Here is a 20098-nt window from a genome sequence, read left to right as displayed (position 1 = left end):
CTGAGATATCATCTAATCCCACTGAGAATAGCCTTCATTACGAAGTCTTAAAGCTCAAACTCATATTATACCTCCCATTTGATCCTGTAATCTCATTTTGAGGCATCTACCCAGATGAAATAAAATCATTTTTTCATAAGGACATTTGCACTAGATTGTTTATTATAGCTCAATTTACAATTGCCAGAATGTGGAAACAACATAAATGCCTATCAACCCAGGAATGGATTAACAAACTATAGTATATGATACCATGGAATACTATTCAGCCATTAAAAAGATGGAGACTTTATATCTTTTGTATTAACCTGGATGGAAGTGAACACATTATTCTTAGTAAAGCATCACAAGAATGGAGAAGCAAGTATTCAATACTAATTTGAAGCCAGTAGATCATCTAATACATACCCACATAAGAGAAAAACTCCAATCAATTCAAGGTGGTAAGAGATGGAACCAGTGAGGGGACAGTGAGGAGGAGGGAGGGGGATGGGTGTGCTCCCACTTAATGGACACACTGTTAGACTGTATGGCACACCTCTTGGGGGCAGGACACAATTATAAGAGGGACTCTACCTAACAACTACAAAGATTGTAACCTATTTCTTTGTACCCTCAAATTAACCTGAAATTATAAAAAAATTAATTTTGGGAGAAAGAAAGATAAAAACGAATTGGAATTATACAAATATGTTGTCTATCCATAAAGTAATTAAATGAGAAATAATGTTTCTTATAATTAAAATGTTTTTTTAAGTACTAATAAGTAGGAAAATTTTGATAGAAACTTGGTAGTTTTATTAATCTGTGGATTTTTTTTTTTTTTGTAGACACAGAGTCTCACTGTACCGCCCTCGGTAGAGTGCCGTTGCATCACACAGCTCACAGCAACCTCTAACTCTTGGGCTTACATGATTCTCTTGTCTCAGTCTCCCGAGTAGCTGGGACTACAGGCGCCCACCACAATGCCCGGCTATTTTTTTGTTGCAGTTTGGCCAGGGCTGGGTTTGAACCCGCCACCCTGGGCATATGGGGCCGGCGCCCTACTCACTGAGCCACAGGTGCTGCCCTAATCTGTGGATTTTTTTCAGATCTGAGAAGTGGTATTTATACCACTACAAGCCATTACTCATAAAATTATATCTTGCTATGCTTTTTGGAATATTGGAAATACATATTTTGCTAAATCATACTCTAAGATAAAATTTGCATTGCAAATAGCAATTATGTATTCAAAAGTTACTTATAGAACTTCTGTAAACATTAGTCATATCTCTGTTTGATGCAGATGTGACAGAGCCAAAACTTTCTGCTTCAGAGTTTCAGGCAAGTAGGGGAGGTAATACCAGGTACTAACCAGGCAGTGTCATAAGTGAAAGCAGACTGAAGTTGCATACATTGCCCACTGACGAATTTTTTAATAATTATTTTTTTATCTGAAAATATCTTTATTTCATTGTAATTTTTTTTTTTTTTTTGAGAAGGAGTCCCACTGTGTCGCCCTAGGTAGAGTGCTGTGGCATCACAGCTCACAGTAACCTCAGACTCTTGGGGCTTAAGCAATTCTCTTTCCTCAGCCTCCCAAGTAGCTGGGACTACAGGTGCCCACCACGATGCCTGGCTATTTTTTGTTGCAGTTGTCATTGTTGTTTAGCTGGCCCTGGCCAGGTTCCAATCCGCCACCCTCGTTGTATGTGGCTGGCGCCATAAGCAATGTGCTACGGGCGCTGAGCCTTCATTGTCATTTTTGAAGGTTATTTTTGTTGTATGTAGAATTCTAGGGTGACTGTTTTGTCTTTCAGCACTTTGAAGTTGTCTTTGTTCTAGCTTCACAGTTTTCCTGAAAATCTAAAACTGTTCTAAAATAAAGTCTATTTTTAAAAATATGGAAATATGGTGATATTCATGAAGTCCAAAGGAGCGGCTCCAATAATAACTATTTAAGGAAGATTTGATTAATTTCTATAATGGTGCTAACTTTGTTATAAATGTTATAAGCAGTTTTTATTTTTTAATTTCAGCATAGATACTGATGGGACAATGACAATAGACTGGGATGAATGGAAGTACTACTTTTTACTTCATCCTGCAACAGATATCACTGATATTATTCATTTCTGGAAGCGTTCTACTGTAAGATTACTTTGCATCTAAGATTACTTTGCATCTAACTCTGTTTAATTTTGCTTTAAACGTCCATGGCTGCTATAATGGTAACATAATCCCTACAACACTTGCTGTCTCAGTGGGTAAAGTTACAGTATTTCCCTCTTATAATAGCCTACAAATTTAGCAAGGGGTGTTAGGGGATAACTATGTTATCTACAAACATAGTGACCACCATTTTTTTTTCTAAATTTAGAACTTAAATTTAATTCTTAACACTAATAGGTACTTTGTGTTAAGAATTAATTACTATGATAGAGTAGTTAAGACTGCCTTATTAAACTGGAAAGTAATATTTGTTTCTTGTTTCACAGATAAGATGTACTTGATTGAGTCTTCTATCATAGAAAATGTAAAGTCAAATATTAGGATTTCAGAATTTTAGAGCTAGGAAGTATCAAATATGTAATCTACCTGCTTATTTTATATAAACACTTGACTTGGAGTTGTAAGGAAAAAAGACTTGCAATTAAAGACTTCTTTTTCTTTTCTTTTTTTAGGAGAGTTAAATTGATCATTTGTTCATGGCATGCCCTTGTCATTTACCCTCATGAGTTTTTGGCTCCTTTCCATAGACAATAGGGGAAGAAAAAGAGCACAGGCTCTGGAATCAGACTGGCTAGGCTTGAATCCTCTATCTGCCACCCATTAGTTATATAAAACCTGTCTATGCCTCAGTATTACTGAGGAAACTTGAGAATTAGTTACTATATTTAAAACAGGGCTGGGCATGTAAATGTTTAACAAGTGTTAGTTAATATTGTAGGCACCTATTCCAATGTTTAACCTGTGTTCTTGAATATTTATTTATTGTCAGGGAGAGTGCAATATTATTTTATGTGTGTGTTTCTCATTTACTGTATTTTGCCACTGTGCATAAAGCACTCCTGGGTATAATGCACACTCACATTTTTGGCCCAAACTTTCAGGAGAATGCCCCTCAAAAAATGTGGCCATCTCTGGGATGGGTGAGATGCAACTAGGGAAGTCTAATGCTCCCCTGGTAAACTTGCAGATTGTACCTGCCCTCCAGCAGCTGCCAGTTCTGTGAAGGTTGCCCCCTTCCCTCTCTCCTAGGAGCCCTTTTTTCCCACCGTGTCATGGGCTGCTGTAGAGATGGCCACGCTTGCATGTAGCTGGTGAGGTGGGAGCTTCTGAAGCTGTTTAGTCCACGTGCAGCCCGTAGGGTCTCTGAGAGCTGTGTGGGACTCCTGGTCCCTTACATGTGGCTGGGTGTCAGACCTCAGCCCACGCCTTGCATGGCTGTGGTTGCCTCACTAGCCCTGCCACTGCCTTTCCCCCCAATTGTGGTGCTTGGCAGAGGCTGCTCTGGCCTGCTCCCAGTGGATCTGGATACTCCTGAACTTGAACCCCATATGCCTGGCTGTCCCAGGTAGGAGGGTATGGCAGCCCCAGGAGGCCTGCTGGACTCCCCCACTCCTGAGCTGAATTACCCATGTATAATACACACCCTTATTTTTCCCTCAAAAATGTGGGCAAAAAAGCATACGTTATATACTGTAAAATATGGCATATAGATAGTGTTGTGCTAGCGGCCACATCTGGTTTCTTACTTTATGACTTGTCCTTGTTGTTGTTTGTGCATCTAATTTGTTCCTTCTAACTATTACGTAGTGTGCATATGTCTCATCTCCTTTGTCAGCTCCCCTAGTAATGGTCATCTTGGCTTTCTCCAACTCCACACCCTCAAAAAAATGTTTCCCTCTTATGTACCTCAGGGGATATCACAAAGAATTTTGAGTCGCAGGAAACACGTACATTTGTACATTTCATTAGGGTACCCAGACTCAATTTTATTTTAGTTTCATGAACTCTTGGCGTACTTGTTTCCCAGAATGGCTTGTTATACCAATTTACTGCCAGCAAGAGTGAAGTTCTGGTTTGGCATTGTTCAGTATTCAAATCTGTACCATTCTGAAGGGTCTAATGGGTATCAGGTGATAGCTCATCGTTTTAATGTGCATTTCTTTGACCCCCCTATGTTCAGTACTACTACATTCTGAACATAGCTTCATAGAAATATTAGCTATCAGCTCGGTGCCTATAGCTCAACAGTTAGGGCGCTGGCCACGTACACTGGGGCTGGTGGGTTTGAACCTGGCCTGGGCCTGCCAAACAATGACAACTACAACAGCAAAAAAAAAAAAAAAAAAGAAAATAGCCAGGTGTTGTGGTGGGTACCTGTAGTCCCAGCTACTTGGGAGGAGGCTGAGGCAAGAGAATCACTTACGCCCAAGAGTTTGAGGTTGCTGTGAGCTGTGACACCATGCCATTCTAACAAGGGCATAGTGAGAATCTGTCTCAAAAAAAAAAAAAAAAGAAAGAAAGAAATATTAGCTATCACATATTATTTTCTATGAATTGTCAGTTTAATCCTTTGACAATTTCTGATGAATTTTTAGTCTTGTCCCTGTTGTTTCATGGGAGTTACATATTTATCCTTCATATTAATACCTTGTTGAACTTAGAATTACCAATGTTTTTTTCTAGCATGTCATTTGTTTGTTGTTTGTTTTGCCCCTGCTATTCTTAGTTGAACAGAAATCCTTAATTTTGGTAAGTAAATTCATAAAAAACACAATGGCTTGGTGGTCTTATTTAAGAGGTATTTCCCTACCTCTTGGTCACAAATATGTTCTACATTTTCTTTTATTAACTCTATAGTTTCCTCATTTACATTTAACTGATCTGTAATCTATATTTATACATGGTTAAAAGTAGAGTGGTGATTTATTGTTTTCATGTATTGAGGGGATTTTCCCACTATAATCTACTAAGCGGTTCATTCTTTTCAAAGTCAGTGTGGTGCCATTTTTCTCACATATCCATATGTACTTCTGTTCTATTGAATTTTTTTTGTTTATACCAATATTGAACTGTTTTTATTATTATAGCTGTATAGTATTAATATAATACTGACCTGGTAAATACTCCCTCATTCTTCCCCTCCTCCACTTAACTTCACTGATCTTTCTAATCAAAATTAGCCTAGTTTTCTTTAAGGGTCTTTATTTTTCCATGTAGATTTTGGAATTTCTTTAATTTCAGCTGCATATTTGTAGAAACTTGATTGTGATTACAGTTGTCTTAGTTTGGTCTGCTATAACAAATTATCTAGGCTAGGTGGCTTAAACAATAAAAAATTATTTCTGGTAGTTCTGGAGGCTTCAAATCCAAGATCAGGGTGCTGGCATAGTCAGGTTCTTGGTGAGTATCCTTTCCCTGATTTACAGTGGTCCTTTCTTCTTTCTGTATTCTCACATGGTGGAAAGAGCTAACTCACTCTCTGGCCTCATTTTACAGAGACACTAATTCCATTCATGAGGCCTCCACCTTCATGTCCTAATTATCTCCTTAAGGCCTCTGCTCCAAAAACCACATTTGGATCAGGATTTCAACAGATGAATTTGGAGACTACACAGAACGCAGACCATTTCATTCTGCTCCTGGCCCCACAAATTCCAGTCTTTTTCACAAGTAAAAATAAATTAATTTCATCCCAACAGCCTTCAAATTCTTAACTTGTTCCAGCATTAACTCTACAGTCTGAAGTCCGAAGTCCCATCTAAATATCATCTAAAGTGGATATGAGTAAGATTTGAGGTACAATTTATCCTGGGGCAAAATTCCTTTCTAGTTGTGAACCTGTGAAACTAAACAAGACTGTACTTCCAAAACATACAATGATCGGACAGGCATAGGATGGGCATTCCCATTCCAAAAGGGAGAAATAGGAAAGACAGAAAGATGATGGGTCCCAAGTGAGTTAAAACCTAGCAAAGCAAATTCTGTGAGATCTTAAGGCTAAAGGATAACCATTTAAAAAAAAAAAAGATACCCATTTTAATGTTCTGCCCTCCAGACCTCTGGGGGCAGTGGTTTTTCATCCATGGCTCTGCCCAGTGAGAGTGGTATTCCAGTGGCTCCTGGTGTTCCTGGCTCCCTGGCTCCACTGGGTGTTGGTCCTACCCTTAGAAACTGAGGTGGAGGCAGTTCAGTCCTTTGATTCAGCCCCTGGCACCCTGGGCCTGTGGTAAGAATAGCAGCCCTGACCATCTTCCACTCACCTTTGGGATCATTCCCTTGTCTTGAACAGTGCATATTTACTGCTAAATAGCTCTGTGGTTCAGTCCTATAAGGTCTAAAAATTCTGACAGACTTCCTTAATTTGTCCCATCTTCTCTGTTTCTTTTAGTCTCAGCCGTCATGTTTCTGCTGGTATGGTTCTGTCTCTGTTCCTGGTTTCTGTTGAGATTGCTGATCACAACCATGGTTCATACTCAAACCAATCTCCTTTCCAGACGGTCAGTTCACCACATCCTAGTGTTCTCATCTGAATGCATGATTTCCATGTTTTGTAATATTGATAGGTTGAGAATTTTTTCACTAATTTAAGTTTGGTTCCTTTTTGCTTAATAATTCTATCTTCAACTTATTTCTCTCCTCTCACCTTTTACTACAGTCTGAAGGAACTAAGCCTCTCTTTTAACACTTTGCTTAGAAATCACTTTAGGTACAGATCCAATTTTCACTGACTGATTACAAGTTCTACCTTCTGTAAAACACAAGAACACACAAACACAATTGAGCAATGTTCTGTGCCATTTTACAACAAGGATCCCTTTCCTGCAGTTTCCAGTAATATGTTCCTCATTTCCACTGGAGGATTCATCAGAATGGCCTTTACCATCCGAATTTCTACTAACATTCTGTTCATGATTACTATGTATTCTCTTAAGAAGACAGTTTTAGTTTTGATTCTTTATCAGAATCACTTTTTAAAAGTCCATTCGTGGAAATATTGGCATTTTCTAGCATGTATTTCAAAATTCTTACATCCTCTACTCATTACCCAGATCCAAGGCTGCTTCCACATTTTTAGGTGTTTGTTACAGCAACATTCCACTTCTCAGTCCCAATTTCTGTCTCAGTTAGTCCATTCGGCTGTAGCACAATACCATACACTGGGTTACTTAAGCAGAAGACATTTATTTCTGAAAGTTCTGAAAGCCGGAAGTCCCCAAATCAGAGTGTCAGTATGGTGCCATTCTTAGTGAATGCCCTCTTCCTGCCTTAGAGAGGTTCTTCTTCTTCTCCTTCTCCTCCTCCTTCCTCTTCCCTTTCTTCCTCTTCCCCTTCCCCTTCTTCCTCTTCCCCTTCCCCTTCTTCTTCTTTTTGTTTTGACACAGAGTCTCAAGCTGTCACCCTGGGTAGAGTGTTGTGGCGTCACAGCTCACAGCAACCTCAAACTTTGGGGCTTAAGCAATTCTCTTGCCTTAGCCCCACAAGTAGCTGGAACTACAGGAGCCCACCATAATGCCTGGCTATTTTTTTTGTTGTTGTTGTTGCAATTGTCTTTGTTGTTTCGGCTGGCCTGGGCCAGGTTTGAACCTGCCAGCCTGGGTGTATGTGGCTGGTGCCCTACTCACTGAGCAATGGGTGCCACCTTTATTTATTTATATTTTATTTATTTATTTTATTTTATTTTTTTATAAAATCATAGCTGTGTACATGAATGCAATCATGGGGTACAATGTGCTGGTTTTATATACAATTTGAAATATTTTCATTGAACTGGTTAACATAGCCTTCATGGCATTTTCTTAGTTATTGTGTTCAGACATTCATATTCTGCATTTAGTAAGTTTCATCTGTACCCTTCTAAGATGCACCGTAGATGTAGTCCCACCAATTACCCTCCCTCCACCCTCTTGCCCCTTTCCCCATATTCGTGTGCTACAATTGGGTTATAGCTTTCATATGAAAGCTATAAATTAGTTTCATAGTAGGGCTGAGTACATTGGATCATTTTTCTTCTATTCTTGAGATACTTTGCTAAGAAGAATATGTTCCAGCTCCATCCATGTAAACATGAAAGAGATATAGTGTTCATCTTTCTTTAAGGCTGCATAATATTCTATGATGTACATATACCACAGTTTATTAATCCATTTGTGGGTCGATGGGCATTTGGGCTTCTTCCATGACTTAGCAATTATGAATTGGGCTGCAATAAACATTCTGGTGCAAATATCTTTGTTATAATGTGATTTTTCTCTAAGTATTCTCCAAACATCTTTCCAAAAGGACCATATTAGTTTGCATTCCCACCAGCAATGTAGAAGTGTTCCCTTTTCTCCATATCCACGCTAACATCTCTGGTTTTGGGATTTTGTGATGTGGGCTAATTTTACTGGAGTTATTTGATACCTCAAAGTGGTTTTGATTTGCATTTCTCTGATGACTAAAGATGATGAGCATTTTTTCATGTGTCTGTAGGCCATGCACCTGTCTTCTTCAGAGAAGTTTCTCTTCAAGTCCCTTGCCCACCCTGAGATGGGATCACTTGTTCTTTTCTTGCTAATACATTTGAGTTCTCTGTGGATTCTGGTTATTAAGCCTTTGTCGGAGACATAACCTGCAAATATCTTCTCCCATTCTGAGGGCTGTCTGCTTGCTTTACTTACTGTGTTCTTGGCTGTGCAGAAGCTTTTTAGTTTGATCAGGTCCCGGTAGTGTATTTTTGATGCTGCTTCAATTGCCCAGGGGTTGGGGGTCCTCCTCATAAAATATTCACCCAGGCCAATTTCTTCAAAAGTTTTCCCTGCACTTTCTTTTAGTATTTTTATAGTTTCATGTCTTACGTTTAAATCTTTAATCCAGTGAGAGTCTTATCTTAGTCAAAGGTGAAGGGTGTGGGTCCAGTTTCAGTCTTCTACAGGTCCCCAGCCAGTTCATCCAGCACCATTTGTTAAATAGGGAATCTTTTCCCCACTGAATGTTTTTGATTGGCTTGTCAAAGATCAACTAATGGTAAGTAGCTGGATTCATCTCTTGGTTCTCTATTCTGTTCCATACATCTAACTCTCTGTTTATGTGCCAGTACCATGCTGTTTTTATCACTATTGACTTATAGTATAGTCTGAGGTCTGGTAGTGTGATTCCTCCTGCTTTGTTTTTATTTCTGAGTAATGTCTTGGCTATTTGAGGTTTTTTCTGATTCCATATAAAATGATGTATTTTTTTTGAGATCTTTAAAGTATAACAGTGGAGCTTATAATAGGGATTACATTAAAATTATATATTGCTTTGGGTAGTATAGACATTTTAACAATGTTGATTCTTCCCAGCTATGAGCATGGTATGTTTTTCCATTTGTTAACATCTTCAGCTATTTCTTTTCTTGGAGTTTCATAGTTCTCTTTATAGAGATCTTTCATCTTCTTTGGCACTACTGTGAATGGAATAGAGTCCTTGATGTTTTTTCAGCTTGGCTATTGTTGGTATATATAAAGGCTACAGATTTATGAGTGTTGATTTTGTAACCTGAGAATTTTGTAGTAGAATTCCTAGTATTTTCCAGATATACAATCATATCATCTGCGAGGAGTGAAAGTTTGATCTCTTCTGACCCTATATGGATACCCTTGATCGTCTTTTCTTCCCTAATTGTGATGGCTAAAACTTCCATTACAATGTTAAAGAGCACTGGAGACCTTGCCTGGTTCCTGATCTGAGTGGAAATGATTTCAATTTAACTTCATTCAAGACGATATTGGCTGTGGGTTTGCTGTAGATGGTCTCTATCGGTTTAAGAAATGTCCCTTCTATACCAATTTTCTTAAGTGTTCTGATCATGAAGGGATGCTGGATATTATCAAAAGCTTTTTCTGCATCAATTGAGAGAATTATATGGTCTTTTTAAAAAAAATTTGTTTATGTGCTAAATTATATTCATAGATTTACGTATATTGAACCAGCCTTGAGACCCTGGGATAAAACCCACTTGGTCATGATGTATAATTTGTTTGATGCGTTGCTGGATTCTGTTTGTTAGGATCTTGTTGAATATTTTTGCATCAATATTCATTAGTGATATTGATCTATAATTTTCTTTTCTTGTCGGGTCTTTTCCTGGTTTGGTGATGTTTGCTTCATAGAATGTGTTAGGTAGTATTCCTTCTTTTTTTATATTTTGGAAAAGGTTATTTATTTATTTAAAAAAAAATTTTTTTTTTAAGCAGTGTCTTACTTTGTCACTCTCGCTAGAGTGTAGCATCATATCTCACAGCAATCTCAAACTCTTGGGCTCAAGCCATTCTCTTGTCTCATCCTCCCAAGTAGCTAGGACTACAGGCACCCACCATACCAGGCTATTTTTAGAGATGAGGTCTTCATTTTTTATTTTTTTATTAAATCATAAACACATAGATCATGTATACCTTAATGAATTTATGGGGTACAATGTGCTGATTTCATATAGAAGTAGGAATGCTTACCTCACACTGGTTAATATAACCTCATCTCGTTAAATTAATTATTGTGTTAAGACATTTATATGCTAAATTAAGGCTTTTTTTTTTTTACAGTTTTTGACTGGGGCGAGGTTTGAACCCACCATCTCTGGTATATGGGGCCAGCACCCTACTCCTTGAGCCACAGGCACTGCCTTTATACTCTATACTAATAGATCCAACATGTACCTTGCATTATGCACCATGGGTGTGATCCCACCATTCACCCTCCCTTGATCTGATCTCTACCCTCCACTCCCATCATCCCCTCCTCCCTCCATCATCTTGTGATCTATTCTTCATATGAAAGTGTGGCCCAAGTGCCCATAGACCCATGAATGGATTAATAAATTGTGTTATATGTATACCATGGAATATTATGCAGCCTTAAAAAATATGGAGACTTTACCTCTTTTATGTTTACATGGATGGAGCTGAAAAATATCCTACTTAGTAAAGCATCTCAAGAATGGAAGAAAAAATATCCAATGTACTTAGAGACGAGGTCTTGTTCTGGCTCAGCCTAGTCTTGAACCTGTGAGCTCAGGCAATCCACCCGCCTTGTTTTTTGTTTTTAACTCACCGGGGCTGGGTTCGAACCCACCAGCCCTGGTGGATGTGGTTGGTGCCCTACTCAATGAGCTATGGGTACTGCCCAATCCACCCCCTGGGCCATCCAAGCGCTAGGATTACAGGTGTGATCTACCACACCTGGCCTAGGACATCTTCTTGCTGTGCCCTTATACAGTGGAAAGAGAGATAGCTAGGTGTCTGATCATTAAAGGCTCTGCCCTAATGATCTAATTATCGTCCAAAGGCCCCACCTCCAAATATCATCATACTGGGATTGGGGTTTCAACATATGAATTTTGGGGGGTACAAAAATTTAGCCTGTTGTAGCAATGGAGTTATTTGGGTAAAACATGTATCTTTATAATTTTAAGTTGCTTCATCCACAAACATGATATCATTCTCTGTTCATATCTCCTGTTATATTTTTTACTAGAGTACTACATTTTTCTCTGAAATGGTCTTTATACACTTTGTTAGGTTAATTATTAGGTACTTTATAGATTTTGCTAATGTGAATTTTATCTTTTTTTTCCCTATTAAATTTTCTAGTTGGTTATTTTTGCTTTGAAAAACTTCGTTTTATAAGTTGATCTTCTATCTGGTAACTTTGCTGAACTCTCCTTAGTTTTCAATGTGCTTTATACCAATTTATGACCAGGTGTACCCATCATTGAGTTTCCAGTTATTAAGAATACATGGTGTTTGTTGTTCCATTGCTGAGATACTTCATTTAGGATAATGTTCTTTAGTTCCATCCAAGTTGCTGCAAATGACGTTATTTCATTCCTTTTTATAACCAAGTAGTGCTTCATGATGTACATATACCACATTTTCTTTACCAAGGGATGGGTACCTGTGTTGATTCCACATGTTTGCAGTTCTGAATTATACTGCGATAAACATTCAGGTACAGGCATCTTTTTGTTAGAATGACTTCTTTTCCTTTGGATGGATTCCCAGTTTTGGGAATGCCGGATCTAATAGTAGGTTTACATTTAGTTTTTTAGTTACTGGTTTCCACAGAGGTTGTACTAATTTACAGTCCCACCAACAATGTGTACGTGTTCCTTTTTCATCACATCCACATCAACATCTATTGCTTTTTGATTTTTTAATAATGGCCATTCTTATAGGGGTTTTAATTTATATTTCCCTGATGATGAGTGATGTTGAACATTTTCATATGTTTGTTGGGCGTTTGTATATCTTCTTTTGAAAAAAACTCTGTTCGTGTCTTTTGCCCACTTTTCAAGGGGGTTGTCTATCTTTTTCTTGCTTATTTGAGTTCTTTGTAAATTCTGAACGTAAGCCTTTGGTTGGATGTCTAGTTTGCAGCTATCTATTCTGTAGGTTGTCTATTTACTCTCTCTCTCTTCTTTTTTTTGCTGTGTGGAAACTTTTTAATTTAATTAAATCTCTTTTATTTATTTTTGTTGTTGCTGTATTTGCCTTTAGGATTTAATCTGTCTTTGCCTAGACAGATGTCTACAAGAGTTTTTCCTATGGTTTCTTCCATAATTTATATGGTTTCAGCTCTTACATTTAGATTACTTTAATACTACAAGATGGATTACTTTAATCCATCTTGAGTCAAATTTATAAAATTAATAGACCACTGGCTACATCAAGCAGAAATAGAAGAGAAAGGACTCAGATTAGCACAAATAAGAAATGAAAAAAAGACATTCCAACCAATACCACAGAAATACAAAATATTATCATGGCTACTACAAAAGCTTCCATACACAAAAAGTAGAAAACCTAGAGGAAATGGATAAATTCTTGGAAACACACAACCTCCCAAGCCTGAATCAGGAATAAATAGAAATCTTGAATAGACAAATAACAAGTAGCGAGATTGAAACAGTAATAAAAAATACTTCCATTGCGTGACCGGAGACGCGAATGAGCAGCAACTTTGCTGTCGGTGTAAACTCGCTCCTGTAATTATTATGTCAATAAACAGACTATACACCTTGGAATGGCATATAGCAAAATTCTTTATTCCAAGTTTTAGTTTTATACTCTTCCAGTCACGTACACACCTAATCCATTATCTATTAGATGAATTTTAACTTGAAAGGAAATATTTATCATATCAATGCAATCACTTGTGTAGTAAATCTCTTCCTCTAAACAGTGACTAGTTTATGAGCAGGTTACAAAGACGAAAGTAGCCATAGGGGAACAGAGTTTATAGAAGAATATGTTCAAGCATTCACTCAGTTTACTCAGTATGAAGTAATGACTGTGACCTTCCTTCAGGGCAGAGCACCTATAGACCTCTGATAATATGTTGTTAACATATGTCAACCCTCTGGCCCATATCTCTGAGGAAGGGCGGCATGCCCTTGGATCTCAGGCTTCACGGGGTGTACTGCTTCAGAGAAAAGGCCTAAGAAATTCGTAACTCCAAAAGCCTAACTCTGCGAGTAACCCAGGGGGGTCCAAGCCTCTTAAGCCTCTGGAAGAAAAGTATGTCATTTTAAACTCACACTGAATTTACTTTGTGTGCTTGATGTAGGATATGTTTATTTTTAAATATTATCCTACATACTTCCAACCGAAAAAGCCTTGGCCCAGACAGATTCATAGCTGAATTGTACCATAAATGCATTTATTAATGCATTTCTACTGAAACCGTCCGTAACATTAAGGAGGAGACTCTACCTGCTTCATTCTGCACAGCCAGTATCACCTTGATACCAAAGTGAAGAAGGGAAACAATGAAAATGGAAAACTATAGACCAGTATCCCTTGTGAGCATAGATGCAGAAATCCTCAACGAAATACTAGCAAACTGAATTCAGCAGCACATCAAAAAGATAGTCCACTGTGATCAATTTGGTTTTATCCCAGGGATGCAAAGAGGGTTCTGAGTAGCAAATCAATAAATGTGATTCACCACATAAAAAGAAGTAAAACAAAGGCCATATGATCATGTCAATAGTTGAAGAAAAAAACATTAAATAAAATCCAGCACACCTTCATGATAAAAGTTTTCAATATACTAGACATGGAAGGAACATTCTTCAAAATAATAAAAGTCATATATGACAAACCCACAGCCAGCATCATTCTGAATTATACTTAAAAGTTGAAAGCATTTACCAAAAGAACTGGAACAAGACCAGGATACCTACTTTCATTACTTCTATTCAACACAGAACTGGAAGTCTTAGCCAAAGCAATCAGATAAGAAGAAGAATTAAAGGGCTTCCAAACCAGCAAAGAGGAGCTCAAACTATCTTTGTTCACCAGCAATCTGACTTTACTTCTAGAAAATCCTACAGACTTCTCCAGAAGATTCCTAGAATTGATCAATGAATTAATCTAAATCTCAGGTACATATTCAGTGTACCAAAAATTAGTAACATTTCTATGTGCTAATAACAGTCTAGCTGAGAATCAAATCAAGAACTCAATTTTATTTACGATAGCTATAAAAGAAATGAAATACCTAGGATTATTCTTAACCAAGGAAATGAATGACATCTTTAAGAAGAACTACAAAACACTGATAAACGAAGTCATAGATGATTTCTATGAAATGGAGAAACATCTCATGCTCATGGACTGGAAAAATTAACATTGTTGAAATGTCCACTTTGGTCAAAATGATTTATAGATCCAAAACAATTCAAATTAAAATACCACTGTCATTTTTCAAAGATCTAGAATAATTCTAAACTTCATATGGAACACAAAAAGCCTGAATAACCAAAGCAAAATGAACAAATCTGGAGGCATGACATTACGTGATGTCAAATTGTAGTACAAGGGCATAGTAACCCAAATAGCATATTTGTATAAAGGTAGACACACAGGCTAATGGAAAAAGTGCAGAAGCCATAAATAAAACCATATATCTATTGCCAGCTGATTTTTGACAGGGCCGACAACAACATACACTGAGGAAGGCACATCCTATTCAACAAATGGTCCTGGGGAAATTGGATATTCACATGTAGAAGAGTAAAAGAAGATTCCTGTATCTCACTATATTTCTTTTGAGTTCTCACATTAAAGAAATTTTAAACTTATATCCTGTCTAGAATCTGTAATACTATTTTAAATAGTAACAGGGATAGCAATCATTGTTTCTTATTCATGATATTAAAGAAAATGATTCTAAAATTTCTCTACTAATATGATGTTTGGTAGAAGTTGTTTTTATAGTTACAGATTGTAAGGAAGTTTTTCAAATTTTAAAAAATAATTATTGAATGATAATTTGTATATCATAAAATTCATTCATTGTTAAGTATGCAGTTAAATTCAATGACTTTAGTAAATTCTTAGAATGGTGTGATCATTTTTAGAATAATCTGGTTTTACAACATTTTTGTTGCCCCAGAAAGTTCCCTGGTACCTGTTGACAGTTAATTTCTATTCTACCTTTTTCTCATCTTTCTTTCTAAATTTTGTTTTTTGCTTCTTCATTCTGTTTTTGTTGACATTTCTGGAGATTTAGTTACTTTTTAAATCTTGTTTTGAACTCCTAACCTCAAGTGATCCTCCTGTCTTGACCTCCCAAAGTGCTAGAATTATAGGCCTGAGCCACCATGCCCAGCCTAGCCATTACTTTACTATCTCCTCTAAGGATCTTCTTCAGTCTGTCTTATATATTAGTTTTTTTTTTTTTTCTGTATTCTAGGTTCAGCTATTTCCCCCCCCCCCCCCTTGGCCTCTTTATTTGATCCTTTTCTTTTGACACTAAGCCACTTTCACTTAGTGTCCCAGATTGAATTACCAAATATAGGCTGATTAGTGACTCTAAATCTTATGTCTTTAAACTACATCTTCCTTTTGCAATGCAAGTATTTATTGGACATCACTATCACTTGAGAGACACAAACACAACCTCTACAAACTAGTTATCTTCTGCTCCACAGACCTTCTTTTCTTTTTTCACTGAATGGCACTCCCACCTTCCTAGTTGCCCAAACCAGAAACCTTGACATTATTCTTGGGCCTTGCACTTTCCTTTGCCCTCCTCCTATGGCTACATATAGCCTTGCAGTTCTCAGAGTGTATAATGTCTTTGAATGCACTATTTCCTTTGCTTAGAACACTCCCTTTGTTACTCCTGCTTCTACAGGGAGATAATATAGTGTGACACACAAGAAGATAGCCTCTGAGGTCAGAATACACAGTCAGATTGAGGTTTTGCTGCTTCTAAGTTACTTCATCTAAAAGCAGTCCCTGACTGTTCCATTAGTCCCTCTTTCATAAAAAATAAAACTTATACTCCACTAAGTGCCTCTATACTCTCTTCTTAAGAAATCTTTATTTGCTACGTTTTTATTATACTTATTACTCTATGCATTATAATTCATTTTTCTGTTGCTATATTACCCTGTAAGCCCCAGGAGGGCAGAAATTTACTTCTGCATTATTGTATTGTTAATATATAGCAATGGGTCTGGCATGTTAATTTATTAACTCAGCAAATATTGAGCACCCATATGTTCATGGACCAAGGTTGTTAGGGATGAAGCCATGTAGAGAGCTGAGGAGAAATGTTCTAGGGAGTGGTAAATGAAGTCAGAGGTGGAAAGGTGCTTGGAAGGAGGGGTACAAACTGAATGAATAGATGAAGGTGGGAAAAATAAGAAGCATAGAGGGGACTTGTCCACCTTGATTAACAAATAGTGGAATCTAGATCCTCAGAGTCCCATTTGGCACTCTTTCAGTGAACCACATGGCCCCAAAATTTAGAAAAAATGGTCAACCTTAAGTGAAAGCATGTATGATTACTGAAAATAAAGTGAAATGCAAAGACTTTTGAAAAAGAAAGGTGACATTTGAAAAAAGTCAATGCAAATAATAAGTTAATGAAAGCATGTAAGATGCTACTCTTGAATTTTGTAAAAAGTTATCTTTTTAATGTATCAAGTGTTTACACTTTTATTGTTTAATTCTCTTTCCCCCAATTTATCAGATGATTGACATTGGAGAGAGTATATCTATTCCGGATGAATTTACCGAACACGAAAAAAAGTCTGGAGAGTGGTGGAAACGTTTGGTGGCAGCAGGAATAGCTAGTGCAGTTGCACGGACATGCACGGCACCTTTTGACCGTTTGAAAGTCATGATGCAGGTAGTTTGCATGCTTCACTTCCTTAAGAATTAAAGTCACTTGAAAAGTCCTTACCAGTTTTCAAATTTTTAAAAAAATGTTTTGGCACATTTTATACTACTTCTCATTAAAGTTTTACATTTCTCGCTCTCTTTTTTTTTTTTTTTTTTTGAGGCAGAGTCTCACTTTGTTGCCCTGGGTAGAGTGATGTGGCATCACAGCTCACAGCAACCTCAAACTCTTCGGCTCAAATGATCCTCCTGCCTCAGCCTCCTGAGTAGCTGGGACTATAGGCACCTGCCACAATGCCCAGCTAGTTCTTTTCTAGTTGTTGTTTTTTCAGTAGAGACGGGGTCTCCCTCTTGCTCAGGCTAGTCTCTAACTCCTGAGCTTAAGCAATCTACCTGCCTCGGCTTCCCAGAGTGCTAATATTACAGGTGTGAACCACTGGGCCTGGCCTAAAGTTTTATATTTTTATGAGAATGTAAATTCTCTTAGTTTCAGTATTAAAATATTCCTTAATTTTATTTTTTTAATTCTTTTTTAAACAAATATGTATATTCTCTAATAAAAAGATTTCTTAATTTTCTTAAAGGTGCTTATGTGTTATTCAAAGTAATTTTTATTTGAAATAATAATAGAACCACTCCATTTGAATTTTTCCAAAACTTAACTAAATCCATGAGAGAAGTGATAAGACCCTGTTAATCTATTATTGATTATCTCTAACTCTTGACATCAACTTAATAGCATGGTTCTTACTCTACTGTAATATTTAAGTGCTAAGAATATTTCTAAGAGGTAGAAAATAAGTTACTTAAAGTGTATTATTGTATGTTGTCCAATTACTTTTATTTCAATGAATAGATTGTCAATAGTAGTTATAAAATAGTCCCTGGGTTTACCTGTTAAGTATCATAATTAAAAGTTCAATATTTGCTGAATGTTTTAGAATATAAGATATAAAAATGAATAATGCACAATCTAGTGAATTTAAATTTGTAATTAAATTTATATACCTGGGTGTTTTATTGTTTTTTTTTTTTTAATAATATTTGTACATTTTGGTAATAGAAATACTTATGATGTAATGTGAATTACCTGTGTAAAAGCTATAATGATATACATCTAAAAACTACTTATTTATACTTCATCCTCATTCTAAAAAATATTTGACTCAATTAAGAGTTAAATTTATATAGATATGTCATTTTTGGAATATGAAGACTGATAGAAGAATAGCTTTGGTGGGGGGAGGCTTCCTTTATTCATTTCACATCTCATGTCAGGCCTCCTATAGGCATTATGGGCTATAATAGTATGTTAGCCCTAGTTTTTGTCCTTAGAGAATTTATAGTCTGTGTAGGAAAATAGACAATGAAGCAAGTAATAATAAAATGTGATATAAGTGCTGTATGCCTAGAGGATACACACAGTACTGTGGGACCACCAAGGGGGTAGTAAATACCATTTACTTCCTGCCTATTATTTCTCATACAAATATTGGTGGTATCTTGGTCAAGGCATTCAGTAGAAATGACCTTTAATTCAGTAGGCTAATATAGGTAATATTGATGATTTCCTTCTTTTTTTTTTTTTTTTTGAGACAGAGTCTCATTATGTCACCCTGGGTAGAGTGCCATGGCGTCACAGCTCACAGCAACTTTAAATTCTTGGGCTTTAGTGATTCTTTTGCCTCAGCCTCCCAAGTAGCTGGGACTACAGCTGCCCACCACAACACCCAGCTATTTTTTGTTGCAGTGTCATTGTTGCTTAGCTGCCCAGGCCAGGCTTGAACCCGCCACCTTGGGTGTATGTGGCTAGTGCCATCACCACTGTGCTACAGGCGCCGAGCCAGGTAACATACTTTGAAGGCATACCATAGCAAGACAAATAACACAGCATCCTTCTGCGTGTTTGATTTCATGTGTAACCTATTATTCTTTTTAGTTGAGTGACTCCTGTAAATTCAGTCAGTTGTTAAGAAAGAGGAGCAGTTGAAAATCCTCTATTTCAGGTAGAAGTATAAAATAGAAAACTCAGCTTCATCAGTAATTGAGCATGTTAGAAAATTTAAAAGAAGTGTAAATGAAATAGACACAGACAGAGTAAAGTAGTGTCCAGAGACGGAGACACATAGGAAGGGGGAGAGCAAGGGAAGGAAGGAACTGCTGTCCTTTTATGCTGTTCTAGATTGGAACTCATGGCTTTCTTTTATGTATATATTTGACAGTGAAATGACTTTGCTAGAACTTGCCATCTTTATTGATGCTGATATTACTCTGATCTTCCCACAGCTGGAAAGGAATTATTTGAAGTGGAAGACGTGTGTTATGTGGTCAGAGGTAGTTTAATGTCGTTTAAGGGAGGGCAAGAATTTTATAGTCAGAGAGCCCTGGGTTTGATATCAGGCTTTGATACTTACTTTATAACTTTGGGCAAATCATTTGATCACTCTAAACTGGGTCTATAAAATGGGATCCTAATACAAGGGTTGTATTAAAAGTTAAATAAGATTTTATAAGGGACTGCTTGGTGCCCGTAGCACAGTGGTTATGGTGCCAGCCACATACACCGTAGCTGGCAGGTTCGAACCTGGCCTCGGCCAGCTAAAAAACAATGACAATTAACAACAAAAAAAAACTGGGCGGTGCCTGTGACTCAATGAGTAGGGCTCTGGCCCCATATGCTGGAGGTAGCGGGTTCTGGCTCTGGCCAAAAACTGCCAAAAAAACAAACAACAACAACAAAAAACACAATGACAATTGCAAAAAAAAAAAATAGCTGGGTGTTGTGGTGGGCACCTGTAGTCTCAGCTACTTGGTAGGCTGAGGCAAGATCATGCTTAAGCCCAAGAGTTTGAGGTTGCTGTGAGCTGTGACACCACAGTACTCTACCGAGGGTGATATAGTGAGACTCTGTCTCAAAAAAAAAAAAAAGAAAAATATTTTATAACGGACTT

General features: G+C 37.2%; 1 protein-coding gene across 1 annotated transcript in view; it reads left to right on the top strand.

The window, feature by feature from the left end:
• LOC128585447 (calcium-binding mitochondrial carrier protein SCaMC-1-like) overlaps window positions 1–20098 on the top strand; it is an 83384-nt gene that overhangs the window by 47758 nt on the left and 15528 nt on the right. Inside the window, exons 4-5 of the mRNA XM_053590559.1 lie at window positions 2022–2133; window positions 16999–17157. Coding sequence (XP_053446534.1) covers window positions 2022–2133; window positions 16999–17157 — 271 coding nt within the window. The remainder of the gene's footprint in view (window positions 1–2021; window positions 2134–16998; window positions 17158–20098) is intronic.

Source organism: Nycticebus coucang, chromosome 5, assembly GCF_027406575.1.
Source record: "Nycticebus coucang isolate mNycCou1 chromosome 5, mNycCou1.pri, whole genome shotgun sequence".
Lineage (NCBI taxonomy): Eukaryota > Metazoa > Chordata > Mammalia > Primates > Lorisidae > Nycticebus > Nycticebus coucang.
The sequence above is the reverse complement of the archived record's forward strand: the minus strand, read 5'-3'. Positions and strand labels throughout refer to the sequence as shown.